The following is a 20,249-nucleotide window of genomic DNA, read 5'->3' on the forward strand; positions in this document are numbered from 1 at the left end:
TAGATACGTAACTAAAGCTTAATGGGTTCCCAAGTTGGACTCCTTTAGCCAGAAGATTTCAGGGAAGTGAGCCCAAGTCTCCCAAGCTAAATCCCTAATTTTACTAACCATTCTACTGCCCCATGTCCGTTTGCTTTTCCGCAGCCTGCCAGCTGATCCTAATAAATTGGGCAGAACGCTGCATACATATGGCTGATTTTCTCTCTATAATGATGCAACATAGCTCTCTTGCTCTTTTTAGGAGTGGGGGTGGACACACACTATGGCGGAACGGCCAGGGGGCATGTTCTGCTGAGCTCTTGCCCTTCAAAGTTTACCACAGAACCATGGTTGAGAAAAGTTGCCTGGCTGTAAGGAAGGGCAATTCTCAAATACCATGAAAGGCCACTTCCTGTTCTCTCATGGTTGAAACAAAGAGTTGCAGAGTTGGAAGGGACCCTAAGGATCATCTAGTCCAACCCCCTGCAATGCAGGAACACATAGCTGTCCCATATGGGGCTCGAACCTGCAACCTTGCCGTTAGCAGCACAATGCTCTAACCAACTGGATGACTTTGGACTACAATACACTGAATGCTGGAATACAGAATACTGAAATTTTTTTTAATTATTATTATTATTATTATTATTATTATTATTATTATTATTATTATTGCAACTGCACAGTATGTTAAACACCCTCTTCAACTGGCTTTATTAGGCTCATTTTAACTAGCAGTACAAGTGAGGCAAAGCTTAGAGGTCAACAGAAGTGCCGGAATGGTGGAAGTATGACCATTTAGTTTGGGCTCAGCTGGCAAATAGTTTCATTTAACTACTCTAAAAGTTATAGAAGTGCCTCAGGCTTGCTGGTCATCCTATTTTTGGTCAGAATACCAGATGGCAAAAGCAGGTTTTCTTTCTGGAAAGCAATTGGGCAGAAATACTGGGTTGTGTATTTTTTTAAATATTGTTTATGGCTGCTTTTGTTATGTTGCAGCTATGCATTTGTTTCATGTTGTAAGCCTCCTTGCGCATGGTAAAAAGGAGGCATACAAATAAAATTATGTATGTCTGTGGAAATATTGGTTGCATCTGTCTGTTTAATTAAAGCTGAACATCTGATGAAGGCACCTAGGCTATTATGGAGGGGCAGACCCCACCGTGCTCCTGGCTGGAAGTAACAAAAGGTATGACTATAACACCTTGTGGTTCAATGCATCTGCAAAACAAAAGAGGTTGAGCTATCAAAATGATTTCCCAACTGCTGTTTAGTTAGTCCCAGTAAACAAGCCTTGTGACTACTCCATTGTAAAACAATAAACAAGCCCTGAACCCAGACAATTTACTTCTGTCTGGGTTGTGACCGCAGTGCTAGGAGAAAGTTGATGTGCATGCTGGACTTTGATCTGCACCATTGTTAATACCAGATGTTACTATATAATAAGTCCAACAGTCTTAGTAGCTACAGTATTGAACTAGAGTCTTATCTAGACTTCAAAAGGTTTTCCAGAGAAGGAAGTTTCGCCTCTGGGGCAGGCCACACCTACGCACTAGAAAACAATCGCTGGCCTCATGCCACATCAATGAGAGGATCTTGGGTTAAAAGTTCTCCAAATTGAAAGCCTGAAAGCCACAAAGAAAGATATTGGTACACACAGGAAAAATTAGATGCACAATGATTAGATATTTTTAATGGCTCTCCTGCTGGTCAGATAAAACCATTGTATAATACAGCCTATGTCTCATGACCCGGCAAAATGGAAGTGAATGATGAGCAGAAAGAATATACAAGAAGGGTTAAATTTGTACATCTCAGTGTGGATGCATCACGTTGAGTGAGATTCGCTGCATGCTGAATTCTTTCCTGCCCAGCTCCTTAAAATTAATAACTTGACAAGGCACAGGTTTTAAGCTTAAAATATTGTAATACTCAGTCTCATACATTTTACAGTACACATTTTTTTTCTTTTAAAAAGATCCAAAACCTTGGGCTGGATTGGTCCTATAGGACAGATTTATACATCACATTTTACAGTAAACAAGACTTGGATTAATTCCTTCATAAATGCAGGGAACCATCTAATAAGCCGCTTACAGAAAATAATGATGACTAGATATTCTAGCAGAAGGATGCAATTGCTCAACTGCTTTGGGGGATATGAAGCTGTGCATTAAGTATTGCTGCCTCACATTGGTGCTATTTAGATGGTAAACCAGAGCTGTCACAGGCAGCGTATGCGAAGGGGGAAAATAAATAATCATATTCTTTCAATGAGACTTTTAGTGGTGAATAAGGATAGGTAATGCTATATTGTGGAGTGCTAGAACGTAGTACAAATACCATGCATGTCTTGCTGTTAATTCTCGTGTAGTCTGTATCCTTCTGCAGCTGCTCAGTTTAGCATCCTAGTTTGCTTGTTCTTTCAGGGACTCTGCCACCAACTTCATTTGCTGAAAGAAAAGAAGAAGGCAGAAAAATGAGGGAAGTTAAGCAAACACAGTAGGCCTGAAGGTTTGAATGAACGCCATCCAGTTGATCAATTCAAAGTGTTGGTGATGACCTTTAAAGCCCTAAACAGCCTCAGTCCTATATACCTGAAGGAGCGTCTCCACCCCCATCGTTTAGCCCGGACACTAAGGTCCAGCTCCGAGAGCCTTCTGGCTGCTCCCTTACTGCGAGAAGTGAGGTTACAGGGAGGTTATTTGCAATGGAGTTAGGAAATGTATGCAACATTGAACAGCAAGTAAGGAAGGAAACATCAATGTAGTGGAATGGGAAATCAACTTTTAAATTTGTATTAAATTTGAAATAATTTGATGTTAATTTGTTAAATTTTTTGAAAAGCAATAAAAATTAACTGGGAAAGAAAGAAAGAAAGAAAGAAAGAAAGAAAGAAAGAAAGAAAGAAAGAGAAAGAAAGAAGTGCACAGAGTCTGATATGGGATTTTATATATTGAAAACCACCACCAAATTATGGGACCACAGAACTGTTTTGTCATGCTTGTTGCTGAAAAGGACAGTTCTGTGCTCTGCTTCTGAAATGGCAAGGAAAGTCCTTTGGGCAGAAGGGAGGGCCATGGCTCCAGCAAACCACTGGACGCATTCTGTATATCTTCCAAATGTAAAATATATTCAAAACGACAACACGATGAAGCTACACTTCCAGATCAACTATTAGCAAGTTTAATTCTGTTCCTATTGCACAATGTTGTGCGGTGCCTGTAACAGAAATCTCCAGAGCTGAATGATGGCATTCAAATTCTCCTTTAGGCAGCTTTGCTGCTCCATTTAGTTAGCCTTTAAAAAAGAAGAAGCAGCAGCCACGGCTACATTAATTAATAGTAAAACTATTAGAAGAAGGCAGAATACAAAGTACTATTGAATTCATGACCCATCAGACTTGAACTAAATTGTTGATCCTGGAGCAATTTGCTCAAGTTATTGTGCTGCAATTTATGGGAAATGTAGAATCAGAAGAGGTGTTCTGTTCTGCTGTGCTCACTATATGCAGCACAAATCTTGGAAACTGTGTAAAGTGTTTTATAATTCTTCATTTATTAAACGATTATGAATTTTGTAAATAATTGACCATAAAAATCCTCAAAGCAGATAACAAAAGATAAAGCAGCAAAATCAAGAAAAAATCACATCTATACTTTAAAATGTACAAAAGTTAAAATACCAAAACAGATTAACATCACCTCGACCTTCTAAGTGTCTAAATAAGAATGTTTTCAGCGGGTGCCAAAAAGAATACAGTGAAGGTGCCAGCTTGATCTCAAAAGGCGGGGAGTTCCAAAGTTTAGATGCTGCCACACTAAACAGATTTCTTACAAATGCAGAAAAGGTATTTTAAGTGGCATCTGTTGTAGTGCCAATTCTGCCAATCCAAGTGGCCGAATGGGCACACATGTGGTAAAGGTGATATCGTAGGCTATATTGTTATTTTTTGATGGATGAGCAGACCTTTTGTATGGTTTATTTATTTATTTATTCATTCATTCATTCATTCTTTTCAAATTTATACATTTCATTTGTTTTACAATCAATTTCATAATTTGACTTCCTTCCCCCTCTTTCTGTGGTACCTTACATTTATTATTTAATATCTTCTGCATATCCAAATTCATTTCACTTGCTCATTTAATTATCTACTGTAAATATATACTCTTACGAAACTGCAGGTTATTACAATAATCCTGCTAATGTTTTTATCTGTCTGCAATTTATCTGTAAATATTCAATAAACCATTTCCATTCTTTTACAAAAAGTTTGTTATCATGATTTCTTATTCTTCCGGTAAGTTGAAAAATGTTTATTTTTGTATACTTCCACTTTATTTATATTTGAATTTCTTTCTCCTATTTTTTCTCTAACTGCAAAGTCTTTGATCAGATCCTCAAAACTAATCTTACGTAATGCATCTGCTTATATACAATACTTAGTCGAGATAAGGCATCCTGCCTGCCTTGTTGCAGAGTTGCTCTGTTGGGATTTTTAATATACTTCAGCTGAGAAAATGAATACTCAGCCGAGCCATTTGTGACCGTTAATGTTAAAAATCCAGCAACGGGAATTTTCCCCTCAATGCCCTAGCCATACTGTATGCTTCTTCTGCATATTTTCCCAGCCCTGGTGGTGGCCATCAACCCCTTCTGCAGCGAAGCATTACCCACCCCCTAGACCAGCGGTTCTCAACCTGTGGGTCCCCAGATGTTGTTGGACTACAACTCCCATCATCCCTAGCTAGCAAGGCCAGATCTCAGGGATGATGGGAGTTGTAGTCCAACAACATCTGGGGACCCACAGGTTGAGAACTGCTGCCCTAGACCAACCCAGTTAATCCTCTTTGACTAGTTTCTACAAGGTAGGATGGACCAAGATCAAAAAGGCACAGGAACCTCACCCTGAAAGTACTCTGGCCACATCCTCAGGCCACAACAACTGAAACTGATCCCTGGAGCCCTGAACACCCAGTGCTCCAAGGACCCCTCTCTGACCTGCTTCGCATATGGTGTCAAATTTGATGTGGGCGACTTTGGCCCTGAAGAGCTTTGCAAACATTTCACGGCATGCCACTGAGTGGTCAGATGGGAACACTCTGGCACTGAACGCAACCAGACCTTTGACTGCTCAAAGAGAGCTCCACTTTGAGCTTTGCCGAGAGGATACAATAGCAGTAAACAAGATAGATCCTTGAGAAAAGCAAAAAAGGCCAAAGCTGTACTCCCTTTCCCCAGCAATCCAAGTAAAACTCGTAAGCATCACACTCTCAAAAGAAGCACTTTCTATGGTAATGAGGTGACCTTAAAAATGCTACAATAGAGATGCTAACAAAAAAAAGGGGGGATGTTCCTTGCAAAATATTTTAAAAGCCTGAGATAAATCACACAAAGGTATAGCACTTGATAAAAACTGTATTCAAAGAATGAATGGGGAAGAAATCTGGTTTACATATCAAAACTAGGAGCGGTTTAGGATATCTGGGGGTGGTGTAGCAGTTAGAGAGTATTGAATTAGGACCAGGAGATGCAGGCTCAGCTATGCAGCTCCAGATATGAGCTTGGGACCACCATACAGGGGGGTTATGAGGATAAAATGAGGGAGGGGAGACACCACATGCATTGCCTTGAGTTCCTTGGCAGATCTAAGTTAGGATCTAAGAGTAAATCCTAAATACAAATTGTTTGGCATGCATCGGTCTTGAGACACAATGAAGTGCGCCTCCAGGAGTGAAATCAAACCGCTGGAGAATCACAGCGCCTGCTGTGGCTGCAAAGATCGGTAACTCGTAAGTGCTGCCGCCTGCATTGTTTTTGCTGCATTAGCAGCACCAAAGTGACCTCTCCTGGGTGCAAGCCTGAGCAGTGTGTCTGAAGGTCCTGGGCTGCCCAGACGACAAGACCACCTCTCAGCCTTGCTGATGTAGTCCAAAGGAAAGCAGAACAATACATTTGGCACCAGCCGGGCTGCAGGAGTTGCCGGAAGGAGGCATACAAGACGCCATCCAACCATCTTAGGGACTCCACAGATTTATGATGGGTTTACTTAGCTTTTTCTTCTCCCAAAGAATAGAATATATACTAATAGTGAAGCTCATTCTCCTGAATGTGGTTCCTTAACTGGCCAAAATGAAACCACCCACAAGGGAGAAGCGGTTTGGTAGAACCACAGGATTTTCAGAAGCAGGGTGGGGGATGTTTAGAAAGAAGCGGAATATCCTCAATAGTTGGCAGGTTGTATTTTTCTTTTGTTGGGTGGAGAATGGAACACTAGATGGAAGGGGGATGTGTAGAAAGTATCCTGACCAGGAGCGCTCTACCCTGCCACTTTTTGTGGTATTTAGCTCTTCAAAATACCACTCATGCAAAATCTACTAGATCAGTGGTCCGCAAAGTGGGTGGTACCATCCCCTGCGGGGGGTGGGATTACCTAGAGGGGCTCCAAGAAGCAAGGAGGTGACTGGGGAGAGGGGGGGCTGGAGGCGTAAATGACTACAGACTTTGAAAAGCTGGTATCACTGCATCTAGTTCCTCAATTTTGTGGAACCAAACTAGTTTTCATTGGATTCAGAATAAATGTGCAATTAATGGTTATTGCTATCTTCCTTAGTGGATTGTGCAAACAGCTATTCTGAACAATCCATTTTGTAGGGCAGGGGGCACCAGAATGAGTTTACGAAACCAAGGTACGGTGACCCCCCAAAAAACATTTGGGAACTACTGTAACAACAACAACAATTTATTTATTTATACTCTGCCCATCTGGCTGGGGTTCCCCAGCCACTCTGGGCAACTCCCAACATGTCTTCTAAAAGTCAGATAGTTGTTTATTTCTTTGACATCTGATGGGAGGGCATTCCACAGGGCAGGCGCCACCACCAAGAAGGCCCTCTGCCTGGTTCCCTGTAGCTTCACTTCTCGCAGTGAGGGAACCTCCAGAAGGCCCTCGGAGCTGGACCTCAGTTTCTGGGCTTATGTAACCCTAAGTTATGTATGGTGCTGTCTTACATTGCATTCGTCTATCTTGGGACAATCTATTGCAACTGGTAGCTGCTCTCCTCCAGGCTCTCAGCTCTTCCCCACTTCACTGCAACACAATAACGCTTAAATTGGTGGTACCTGGATTCTTCTGTGCATGTGCCCTAGTGCCCCCTTCCTATAAAGATCAGGAAGATGTCTATTACCATGTGGATGCGAAGCAAACAGTCTTCCTTGCTGTTTTCAACAGCGGGAAGCTTCGCCATGACATCCCCTCTCCCCGCCCCAAGACAATCTAGCATTAGCAAAATGTGGGCCGGCGAGTTAATACGCTGCGGAAGGCAAGGCCGCTTGCTGTGAATATGACACATCCCAATTGACAGACGACCCCACAGCAAAAGGTGCTGGAAGGCAGATGGCATTTCCTGAGCAATGGCTCCTCGCACAACGGCACGCCGCTCAAGAGCTGATGGAAATCACAGGCCTCGGTCTATGCCTGAATGTAATTAAATCTCATTTAATGGTGGGGTTTCATCTGTGAATAGGACAATCGGAGAAAATTAATTCCGGAAGACTTGCTGTGTCAGGCTGCAAGGTGCCAGGCTTTTTCATCCTTCTTTTTGGCTGTTACTGAATAACTGACTTATGATGGGAAAGGGAAAAACAAGTTACTTAGGATGTTCCAAGCTCTAAGGAGTTTGTCTGCTGTGCCTTTTCATGCAGCGCCTCGAGGAGGATTTGTCTGTGATAATAAAATCTTTTTTTAAACCGAGAGCTTAGTTTATCCTCCAGACTTCTGACGTTACTACCTGCATATTGACAAAGCCCCTTATACAAAAAGGTCTTGACTTAGTCTACTACAGCTGTAAGTGTGGAATGGAAAGAAGAAAGGCATTCAATTCCCTTCACTAAAGCAATTCCCTTTCTACTAAAATTCTGGCTACCATGGCTTAGGATGGAGCAGCCATTCACAGCTCGACAGTGAAGATATCTCAGCCAAAAATATTTTAAAAATTATATTTACTCATAGCATAATGGAATCAAGTTAAGTGCTTCCAAGGCCATTGAGTTCAACGTGCTGAAATCTCTTTCACTGAAGTCAGCAGGACTTCCAAGTGCTTTATGCTGGATATTTTCTTTAAATATGTTTTTCCCTTGCCTCTCAGCCTCTAGCAGATTAAAACAAATTTAAGACAAACATAATACAGGGCCAAACAAGATGAGATGCCATTCACTCAGGTCCATGAATGAGTTTTTAAAATGGCAAACGGAAGGCCTGGGGGCCCAATGAAGGCCTTGGCATGGGGTCCCCACTATGATCGCAAGACGGATTTGTCCCCATGCTTGCTATTTGCATTGGGGAGATATTTACTTTTACACATTCATGAAACTGCTAATTACATGAATGCTGTTGAACCTCGGTATAGCAGAACATTAGCAAAAGACAATCCAATTCCACAGCAATAACCTCACTCCTTAAAAAGCATACTAGTTCAATCTCCTTGCAGAGCTCGGCAACTAATTATTATTTTACTTTTTCAGATGCATGGACAACTTTCCCTTGCAATGAATGCACACAGATGTATGCTCAAATGGGAAACTTCCAGTTTGTGCAAGCTGTTACTTCTGAAAACATGCTACATATTTAACTGTTGTTTCCTACCCTGGGATTTTAGGGTGAAGGGTGGGTATAAAATCCCAATAAATAAAGGAGAAAGTGAATAGGGGCTGAAATTGCCAAACTTTCTACCAACAAAGATTTTGCACTGAGTTTACTGGACCATACTAAGGGAAGCATATGCAACACTGTGTCTAAAACACTTGAATACAATATTTAAGAGCTGTACAAATAATTATCAGGCAGTACAGGAAAAAAACATGTGTGTGTGTGTGTGTGTGAGAGAGAGAGAGAGAGTGAGAGAGAGAGATATATATATGAAATCACACAGACTCCACTATTATGCAAACCGATTTAATCCTGGGGGGGAAATATTCTGAACCCCATAATGACGAGACACATCTTAGAAAGAGAAGTTAGAAAATATGGAAAGCTTGGTTCTTTGGTTCGTCGTATTCCTTTAATGTGGTTTGTTTGTTCCTCTGAAATCCCAGCTCTGTCTTTTTAATACAGTTTGTTATGGTTCACCCCAAGTGACCAGGAGATTTTGTAGTTGAAGTGCTAAAAGAATGTTCTGTTAGGAATCACTGTAAGACAACTGCACTCTGGAACATGTCATTTTAGCTTACTCCTTCTATATATGCTTTAAACATTTGGCTACAGCCCAAGAGAGGCAACTGCATGCATTCAAGCAAAAGTCATGTACACAATGAGGTGGCAGGACAATGGCTTTTGGCTTCTTCCTGGCAGCAACTTGCAGCACTTAACACTCAACGCACACCCTCACCAACGAAAAGTACTTTGGCAAGCTGGCCTGGGAGCAAGTTCCTGCAGCCAGAAAAGCAAAGCAAAAACCCTTTTATACCTGCCCACTAAAATCTAGTGCATGCGGGCTTTTGTGTGTGACCAAAAACATTTTGTAAAACAGGACAGCAACATATAGGCCAATGTAATATTGAATTTGGTGACGTGCCTTTAAACGATTAAGATTAATTAAACACTATCAGTTCATTCAATCCTCTAGCCATATGGGGGATTAATGTTTTTCTCTTTGTTAAAGACAAATGTCTGCCGTCTGAAAAAATCTTTGAACATTTTTTGCTCTCTGCTCGGACATACCTGCTTATCAGGAGATTCCAACTTGTTCTTTTGCAGGCATGTCTAGCTATTCTGGTTAGACATTGCTGTGTATACCAATATTTCCATTCGTTTTTGTGGAGGGGGGAGTTTTCTCCTTATAATGAAAAATAGATTTCCATAAAATGAAGAGTGTTTTTTTTTAACCTCTCAAAATATTTTGATGGGAACATAATGAACAGAGAGGAAAGCAAGAATCAGACGGGGGAGTGGGTCTGTCAGTGGAGAAAACACACACTAACCACAGCCTGCTCCTGTGATAAACTTGAGAAAAAAGATTCACAGTTCATAAAAATATACCTCTCAGAGGAGCATGAAGAATAATATCTGCCATGGCAACCAACCAGGACCATCTTCTGGCACTCTCTGAATGAGCATTTATGAGCAGATTAATTCGATGCATGCACTGATGAAAGGACTCCTGAGATCTATAACTGTCTGCCACATATTACACTTACTGTGCAACTGGCTGTTTAGAACAGATTGCACAATATCCATATTGACCCAGCACTTTCACAGCACATTTATATGAAACAGATTAAGCACACATGCCATGCCATTCTGAACCACCCTTTTTAATAGGTGTTTCACAAACAGCACGGTACTGCTCTGTGGTCTTTATTTTAAAACAAATCGAGAGCTAGAAGCCAACAGAGATTGGTTGGCAATGGCTTGGGAATTTCAAAGAATTGTCTATAAAAAGTCATGAATGATCATCTGTCAGACAATAATATTAACCCACCCACCCCACACACAGAAAATATGTAGCTGTATCTATGGCACTGCTATAATCTGATTGATGATGATGTGGTCGTATTTCAAAGGCATAATCAGACCAAAACACTTTGTCAATAATTATGTCTCCCAGAATACAATAGTATTTCTTTTTAAAGAAAGACTGCATCGTATGAGCACCCAGCACACAGGAATAGGTAGAGATATAATCATTCTGGAAATTGTGAAGCCATAAACATTTGTCGTTATTATTGTTCTCCGCAATCCAACAGTGTGCCCGTTATTCAATTCATTTCAACAGATGTAAGTGCACCTTAACTTAGTACTGGATTGGGGCCTATGTGTGCATAAAGGATTTTGGAGAAATCGTCACAGGAAATATACAAATGTAGGCATTATTTAACTATTGTAAGAATATGAATTGTCCTACATATAGCCAAGGCTAGTGCCATATACAGTTGTATGCTTAGAGAACAAAATATGGTCTTTATTTTCCATTCTAACAATACAATGCAAGTATCTGGGCTAAAACAGGCTGGCATCTAAGCAGAGATTTTTGCTTGTTGACAAATACAAAAGATATATACAGTGGACCGTCGGCTTACATTACCTTCGGGTTGCGAACTTTCGGGTTGCGAACACAGCAAACCCGGAAGTGTATACTAGCAGCCCACAATCATTTTGAAGTTAAAAGATGAAAAGGTAAAGGACCCCTGGACGGTTAAGTCCAGTCAAAGGCAGCTATGGGGTTGCGGCGCTCATCTCACTTTCAGGCCGAAGGAGCTGGCGTTTGCCCACAGAAAGCTTTCCGGGTCATGTGGCTGGTATGACTAAACCACTTCTGGCACAACGGGACACCGTGATGGAAACTAGAGCGCACGGAAACTCTGTTTACCTTCCCACCATGGTGGTACCTATTTATCTACTTGCACTGGCATGCTTTTGAACTGCTAGGTTGGCAGGAGTTGGGATAGAGCAACGGGAACTCACCCTGTTGCGGGAATTTGAACCGCCGACCTTCTCATCGGCAAGCATTGTAACTTGAAGCCATTGGTTTGAGTCTTACCCTCCAGGGCAGGAGATATCAAGATATACGTAACACTAAACAGTGGGCTAAGTAAAAGTTGGCATGTCTGCAATGTCCCCATTCTTACTTGGTCCCCATCCTTGCTGACTAGAGGAGTCAAGGAAGCCCAAGTGATCCATGACAGAAGTGTATGTCACAGGGCTACAGCATTCTTTATGGCAGCCTTGGATCCAAATTTAACTTCACCTCGGAAATATTCATGGCCATGTACAAGTTTATAGGGAAAGCAAATAAAAATGCAACTATGCAGCTTCTGAGACAAACCCTGGAAAGTGATGAACAGATAAGGCACATCAAGTTGATGAATTATACCGAAATGGCTAAAATGACCGGAAGAATCAGAAATCAGGACGACCAAAATTTTAAGAAGGAATGGGAAAAATTTATAACTTATCTTAAAGACCATAGTAAACAATTAACATTGTAAGTAGGATTGCAATATCACTTGTAGTTTAATGGTGAATTTTGGATACAATGGAGAGGTAAAATATTTGGATTACAAAAGATGAAGGAGAAAATGATTAACAAAAGGACCCACCAAAGAGAGGAGGGAAGACCAAGAGATCCCTTGGAATCTTGTTTTTATATTGTATGTTGAATATGTGACTGTAAAATTTTAGTCTGAAAAACCAAATATATATACTGTATATATGGAGTAAACAGCAGGCAGCAAAGAGTCACATTGTAAAGCAACACCAACAGCAAAACCATGCGGATGGAGACTAAATATAATCAGAAAATAATCTTCCTCGCAGCCCTGCCAAATCTGAAATGTGTCATTTTAAATATCTACTTTATGGCACATACTGCCTATCCTGATCCTTGCTAATCCAAATCACAGGTTGGGCACTTGCAAGATTAGTGGGAGTGACTAGTCAGCATCCGTCTGTCTCAGGAGTAAGCACAGGCCAAAAGCTCAAGGGAAATTTTCTGCCCGGCCAAACCCTAACATTATATATACTCATAAGAACCTCTGACACATGCAACATGTGCTGATTGAATAACAACAGTGCCTAAAACCCAAATAAATGTGTTTTGCTTAAAAGCCCTGCACTTAAGCCACACAAAAGAAGAACTAGGCCACAGAAGCCTTGCTAAACTATTATGCAACACAGCGGGAACATAGTGAGCACATTATAACACACGAGGGAATATTGAATTGGTTGAAGGAACTACCATGTGACAAAGATTCAAAAATCACAACACTCCAATAGAAATCAAGCAGCACTGACCACTTTACTCTGAATAAAGTCTGGACTCTATTTTCACACCAGAGATTTCAGCTTTGACTGAAGGTTCACATTGCAGCAGCCCACTGCCTGCTCAAAGCCTTTTGTAGTTAAGATAATTTTCTGAATGGCCCTAAAATGTTAAATATAGTAACGCACTCTCAGAAGGCAATCTTACCATTTAAGCACCCTCCAACATCTCAAGACGACAGCAGATTGTTGCCTTGGCAACCCAGAGCCTGTTCAACACTAACCTGGAGAGTCAACATGGACCACTTGAAGAACAACATACAAAGGTATAAATTTCTTATTCTGTGCAATGACAGGCATCCCGATGTCACGGTCAAAGAAATTAGAAGGGAAGTGGTGATCCTTTTATATGTATTGAATTTGACAGTGGTAAGTATTGTTAATTGTATTATTCTGCCCCAGAGAGCATTCATACAGAAGCTTTCCGTTCTTAATAGAGTCAACTCCATTTTTTAAAGAATCACTCCTGCAAAGATCTCATTACACGTTCACCATCACCTAGCAAAGAATTGGGGAGGGGGGATGAATAGAGCAACTGGCATGGACAATTTGGCTTTTTCTGTACTACAGCCACCCAGGTCTCCAGGTTAGGCCTGATGCTACACAGTTTTGTAACACACTGTTAAAGGAGGTAGTCTGCTTATATGCAACACTTGCACAAAGAGGAATCATGACCTTTGATCTTCTCAGGTCACTTTCACTCCCTCTCAGATGTAACATGACTATTTGTATATTCATTGACAAATTACTGTACTGCTAGAGAAATCTTCCTGGGAGTTGACCCATGCCTAATAATAATAATAATTTTATTATTTATACCCCGCCCATCTGGCTGGGTTTCCCCAGCCATTCTGGGCTGCTTCCAACAGAAAACTAAAAACATGATAAAACATCAAACATTAAAAACTTCCCTAAACAGGGCTGCCTTCAGTTGTCTTCTAAAAGTCAGATAGTTGTTTATCTCCTTGACATCTGACAGGAGGGTATTCCACAGGGTGGGTGCCACCACCGAGAAGGCCCTCTGCCTGGTTCCCTGTAACCTCACTTCTCACAGGGAGGGAACTGCCAGAAGGTCCTCAGAGCTGGACCTCAGTGTCCGGGCTGAACAATGGCAGTGGAGACGCTCCTTCAGGTATACTGGGCCGAGGCTATTTAGGGCTTTAAAGGTCAGCACCAACACTTTGAATTGTGCTCGGAAATGTACTGGGAGCCAATGTAGGTCTTTCAGGACCAGTGTTATATAGAGTGGGAAAAGGGGACTCTTTATGTAAGAGGGGCAAGACTGAGGTTAAAAAGGGGGAGTATGGTCTTCTGGCTCCTAGCACCATTACAATTCACTGGTCAACAACAAATTTGTTGTCTGTGTTTTTTCAGTTGATTTAGGACGAATCTGATGCACTGAATCCAAAAATCACATTAGTTTTGCTGAATCAGGTCAAGTTTTTGAGCTATGGCCACATGTCTTTTTTATGTTTTTGTTCACATGTACCCTTGTGTGGAGCATTTTAGAAGAAGTTGGTGGGGGTAAAATGCCATGTCAAATAATTGTTTTGATTGGAAATGATTATTTTAATGACAAGAAGTATTCAGGTCCAATAGTTCTGGGTGATTATGTCGAAAAGGGATCAGTTTGAAGTCATAAAACCTCGAAATCTTCCATAAATTGGTGCGGCAAAGCATAAAGTTGCTTACCATGCTTATTTTGGTATTAAATTTGGTGACCAGGATAAAGCTTGGGTGCCACACATGGTGTGCAAGGCATGCACTGAGACTCTACGTGGGTGGACCAATGGCAAGAGGAGTCTGAACTTTGGAATTCCCGTGGTTTGGAGGGAGCCGACAAACCATGTCACGGACTGCTACTTCTGCGCTGTTGATGTGACTGGGATCAACAGAAAGACCCTAGCAGCCTCAAGTATCCTGATCTTCAATCAGCACGTCGTCCTTTGGCTCATTGTGATGAAATTCCAGTGCCTATCTTCAGAGAACTTCCTGATATTAGTGAGGAAGATGCCTGCAGTGTTGAAGGACATGAAGAAGAAGTGGTTCTTGAAGATGATGCTCCACATCCATTTTCCCAAAAGGAGTTGAATGATCTAGTTTGCGACCTCAGCTTGTCAAAGGACTCTGCCGAACTGTTGGCATCCAGATTGAAGGAAAAAACCTCCTCTCTGACAGTGCTCGCATCAGCTTCTTCCGCAACAGGCATCAAGAGTACCTCCGTTTTTTCTCGGAAGAGAAGGACTTGGTGTACTGTGCAGATATTGCGCAGCTTCTGGTCAAGCTTGGAGTGCCACAGTACGAACCCAAAGATTGGAGACTGTTCATTGACAGCAGCAAGCGATCACTGAAATGTGTTCTGCTACACAACGGCAACCAGTTTGCCTCTATACCCCTGGCTCACTCAACTACACTGAAGGAGAACTACGAAGCGGTGAAGTATGTGCTGGAGAAAATTGGTTATGATCAGCATAAGTGGTTTATTTGTGTTGACCTGAAGATGGTGAACTTTTTGTTGGGACAACAGTCTGGCTTCACCAAGTACCCATGTTTTCTGTGCATCTGGGATAGTAGGGACCGTGCTCAGCATTACACGAAGAAGGACTGGCCTGTGCGGGAGGAATTGGTGCCTTGCAGAAAAAGGAACATCATCAACGACCCTCTGGTGGACAGAGACAGAATACTCTTCCCACAGCTGCACATCAAGCTCGGCTTAATCAAGCAGTTCACCAAGGCTCTGGACAAGGATGGTGACTGCTTCACTTACTTGTGCCAGGCTTTTCCAGGATTGACCATGGAGAAGTTGAAAGCTGGCATCTTTGACGGTCCTCAGATCCGTCAGCTCATCAGGGATCCAGAGTTCAGAAACTCAATGAACGAAGTGGAACTGGAAGCGTGGAAGGCATTTGTTCTGGCAGTGAAGAACTTTCTTGGCAACAATAAGGCCAGAAACTACGCAGAACTTGTCAACAACATGCTGACTGCTTTCAGAAACCTGGGCTGCAACATGAGCGTCAAGATGCACTACTTATTTTCACATATGGACCGGTTTCCTGAGAACCAGGGTTCAATGAGTGCCGAGCAGGGGGAGAGATTCCATCAAGACATGAAAGAGATGGAGACCAGGTATCAGGGTCGCTGGGACGCAGTCATGATGGCTGACTACTGTTGGACTCTGAAGAGAGACCTCCCTGCTGCTGAGCATTCCAGGAGTTCCGAGAAACAGAAGTTCAAGCCCTGAAGTTTGAAAAATGGTGAAGCAACATGCAATTTACGTGTACTTACCTTTATCAATGCCCACCATTCAGTTTACAGTAATCGATGTTTCTATCAGGTAATCAATATATGTTGTTGGAAAAACATTTTTTTCTCTTAAAAACATATTTAGGATGATATGTGTTGACAAAAATCAGCTGATAATGCCACAAAAATGTAATTGATTTTGTCACAAGATCTGATTTTTTTCAAATCAACATAGCACAAAAACCTGACCTGATGGAGAGAAACGGATGCCATTTCCTGATTCAGCAGTGCAAAAATACCCTAAATCAATTGTAGAAATCTAGACAACATTCAAAAAGTAAAAAATTGTTGCCCAGTGAATCATACCAGCAGTTAAAAAATTCAAAGCAAGTTTTCAAGATTTTAAAGAGGCAAAAAGAAAACGTGCAACATACAGATTCTAGGTAGGAATGATTTCCTTAATGATTTAAGTTTATAGTTTATTTATAGTTCAGTGAATGTATAAGTTAGTGTCTCTTTCCCTCTAAAATAGGCTCCCAAGGAGATTTACGCAGAAGATCAAGTTAGACAACTGAGTTCCCAAATCTTTTCTGTTGCAAAGTGGTATTGGCGTTGTGCAATTTTTAAGCAAAGTGGTGCTGTGCTGGAAGATTGTACTTAACCCTTCTCACTTTTTTGCAAATACAACACCAGACCATCCAGACCATTTTAGGCCTACCAAGCACCCCAGGTTTCAAAGCAACTTCATCCTTCTGGTGGAAAGTTCATTGTGGTACGGAATGAATAATGGGTGGACCTTATTGTTGCTACTTGCCTTAACTATAGGAGTATTCCAACGCCCCTGAAATAAACTCTTATTCAGAAAACAAAGAGATGCTTGGGAAATTTAGCCACACAAATATATGAATAGCTGACATATGCAGAAAGATGCATGTATCTCTAAATATAATTTTTCACCTTTTAGAACACCAATATCAATTTGAGAGAGAATTTAGTTATTGCAGGTATTGTCTTCAACATGACAGGCCTAAGTACAGTGTGAACTTGACATCAACCCAAGATCAGTGAAAGCAAATACTAGGTACAAGTTAGAAAGGTGCCCTAAATTCACAGCTTTCCTTTGACTAGCCCCCTCCATTTTCATTGAGAGAAGGTTTCGCCATTTGCTTTTGTTTGCCTTAAGGCTTTCCTACAAAAAGCGGTACATTCTCTTCCCAGTCCAAGAAAGTCCTTGAGAACCAAGCTTTTGTGAATGTTGTAGATGAAATGTGGGGTATAATGAGGGCAAATTAAATGCAGTTTAAAGCAGTTGGCGGGCCTAAGATTGTGTCCAAATAAAGAATATTGTTGATGAAAGCAGGACACAGTTCATTCTTTATGTGCCTGTAACCTAATTCAATCAATTTAAATGAATTGCTTGGTGTGAAGGGGTATTTCTAAGACAGATTCTGTGATTTACTTCAATAATTCCGGTATTTACCTAAAGTAGCATGCTACAGTAGCATAATAAATGAGGGTTTTCAAGGCACTGCTCCCCACTTTAACAGATCTGAGCATGTAGCAGTTGCTAAGGTAGTCCTCTGCCCTGATTTTAGGGTTGGGAGACAACTTTGATGCAATTTGCATTTCAATCTGAACTGACCAAACCTGTACCTTCTGAAACACTAAACAAATCAAAACACAGCCATCATTCAAAATTCACACTGCTCCAAATTTTGCAAAGTAGTTCTCCAGTCAAATAATGTGTACAAATAATGCATATACTAGTGAATAATGCATGTACTGCATTAGTGAAAATAGCATACAAGAACATATTAGATTAAGAAAGATCATTTTGCAATTTTTTTGTATTAGGAACAAATACATATAAACATGTGTTTATTATGGGACGCGGGTGGCGCTGTGGGTAAAACCTCAGTGCCTAGGACTTGCCGATTGTATGGTCGGCGGTTCGAATCCCCGCGGCGGGGTGAGCTCCCGTCGTTCGGTCCCAGCTCCTGCCCACCTAGCAGTTTGAAAGCACTCTAAAGTGCAAGTAGATAAATAGGGACCGCTTTATAGCGGGAAGGTAAACGGCGTTTCCGTGTGCTGCGCTGGTGCTGGCTCGCCAGCTGCAGCTTCGTCACGCTGGCCACATGACCCGGAAGTCTCTTCGGACGGCGCCGGCTCATGGCCTCTAGAGCGAGATGAGCACGCAACCCTAGAGTCGGACACGCCTGGCCCGTACGGGCAGGGGTACCTTTACCTTTACCTTTATGTGTTTATTAGGAGAAATCTGCACAAAAATGCTGCAGATTTTTTTTTTTTAATTGTTGCAGAGATCTGGGGAACTAAATTTAAGACTAGAAAAAATCAAAACCTGGGACAATTGAAATGGACTCATCTGTCCATCCCTACCTGCTTTACAGAGGACAATCCTCTATTTGAACGGCTGGCTACTCCAAGCCTAGTTAAAATCACAGAACTGCAAGTTGGGAGAGGGGCCATGTAGTTGCCCATCAGCAGTTAGCATCTGGAAAGCTGACTGAGCAGGCACAGACAGGTTACCTGGTCATAGTGTCCCCCACTGGTGAAATACATGTATTCCTATTTAAATTATAGTGATAATTTCTAAATTTGATTGTACAGTGGTACCTTGGTTCCCGAATGGCTTGGTTCCCGAACAACTTGGCTCCTGAACGCCGCAAATTGTTCCGGTTTGCGAACGTTTTTTGGAAGCTGAACGTCTGATGTGGCTTCCGCAGCTTATGCTTGAATGCAGGAAGCTCCTACAGCCAATCGGAAGCTGCGTCTTGGTTTTCAAACCGTTCTGGGAGTCAAACAGACTCCCGGAATGGATTAAGTTCGAGAACCAAGGTACCACTGTATATGCAAAAACCAGGACATGCCAATTTCATTCAGATTTGAGCTCTCTTTTGGTCCTCTCTTTTGTCCATACATTAAAGAGTATGAGTGTGATATTTGCACATGGAACTTCCTAATAATCAATTAAGAGGCAGGAAGGCCTGGAATGGGCATTATTCTCTCACAAGGTGTGAAGCAAAGGTGGTCCAATGAGTGGCCTGATGGTTACATGCTGCCCTCAGAGCCCTTTTTGGCAACCCTCAGCAACATTTGATGCCCCCGCCCAGCCCTCACATTGCCTTCCCAAACCCTGGTAAGCGAGGCACTAGGCGTTGGGAAGGAGGCATGAAGGCTCTGACAGGGTCCTAGAGCCCCCACTCCTCCCCAAAGCCTAGTTAGCACTTGCCCAGCTTTGGGAAGGAAGCGAGAGGGCTCTAGGACCCTGCCAGAACCTTGTGCCTCCTTTCCAAAGCTTGGCATCTCACTTCTTAATTGAATTTGTATACCACCCTATACCCAGGGGTCTCAGGGCAGTTCACAGAATAAAATCAAGATATAAAATCACAAAATACACAAGAATAAAAACAACAACCCGATAGCCCCCCCAAAAAACACATTTTAAAAGGGCATAGGAACTTAGCCAGCTTTGAGAAGGTAGCACAGGGGCTGCGGGGGGGGGGGAGCAGTATCTAATTGTGTCCATGCTCCCCTCCCCACAAAACAAAGCAGTCTGCAACCCGCAGTTTCCGCCTCAAAGTACTCTCGCGGTCCACTTCGTATGAAAAGTTGGGCCTCCCTGTGTTAAGCACTGCCAACCGTTCGTTAGGAGATGTGTTCTGGACCTGATCCTGTGGATTATTCATAAATTTAAAGGGGGGGAAATCTATTCATATATGATAATTCAATCAATACGCATTTGCTATGATGACAATACAGATCTCTATTGGGCAATTGGTTTCCAGATCAGATGCAGCGCTCTGTTTGGTGTATGCACAACTGACTGATTTGAGGTGAGAAAAAGGTAAGTGGATAAAAATATACATTGTTTTGAGATTACTAGTTCTTTTAAACACACATGCATTTTCATATACACACAACCATTCTATTAAAAAATAAATAAACAAGTGTGGGTTTGCTCTAGAAGATTAGGATTTATAAAGCTCCCAGCTTTTGCTCTTAATTAAAATGAATACAAAGTGCTCAGGTTGCTTTTATATTACAGCTGATCCTGCTGCATTTAATAGATTCAGGAAAATATGACTAGCTCAAAATTGCTGATATTAAGTGCTGTCACTGGAATTCTGTGTTTTTTCTCAGTTGAATTTGTGAAATGTTCTTTAATACTCCAATTATAATCAGTTTC

The 20,249-nt window shown here is 41.7% G+C and overlaps 1 protein-coding gene across 3 annotated transcripts in view; it reads right to left on the reverse strand.

Annotated features, from left to right (window-relative positions):
* Positions 1 to 1,049: 1,049 nt before the first annotated feature.
* ANO10 (anoctamin 10) overlaps positions 1,050 to 20,249 on the reverse strand; it is an 87,265-nt gene continuing 68,065 nt past the window's right edge. For 2 of the 3 annotated variants that reach the window (XM_083578010.1, XM_083578011.1), the window contains exon 13: positions 1,646 to 2,432. In XM_083578010.1, the coding sequence (XP_083434136.1) occupies positions 2,388 to 2,432 (45 nt within the window). In that variant the 3' untranslated portion in view covers positions 1,646 to 2,387. Of the gene's footprint in view, positions 1,201 to 1,645; positions 2,433 to 20,249 lie in introns of those variants that run through there. The other variant, XR_014540123.1, reaches the window with a different exon arrangement.

The sequence above is a fragment of the Podarcis filfolensis genome (assembly GCF_964270895.1).
Source record: "Podarcis filfolensis genome assembly, chromosome: 12".
In the NCBI taxonomy this organism is placed as follows: Eukaryota; Metazoa; Chordata; class Lepidosauria; order Squamata; family Lacertidae; genus Podarcis; species Podarcis filfolensis.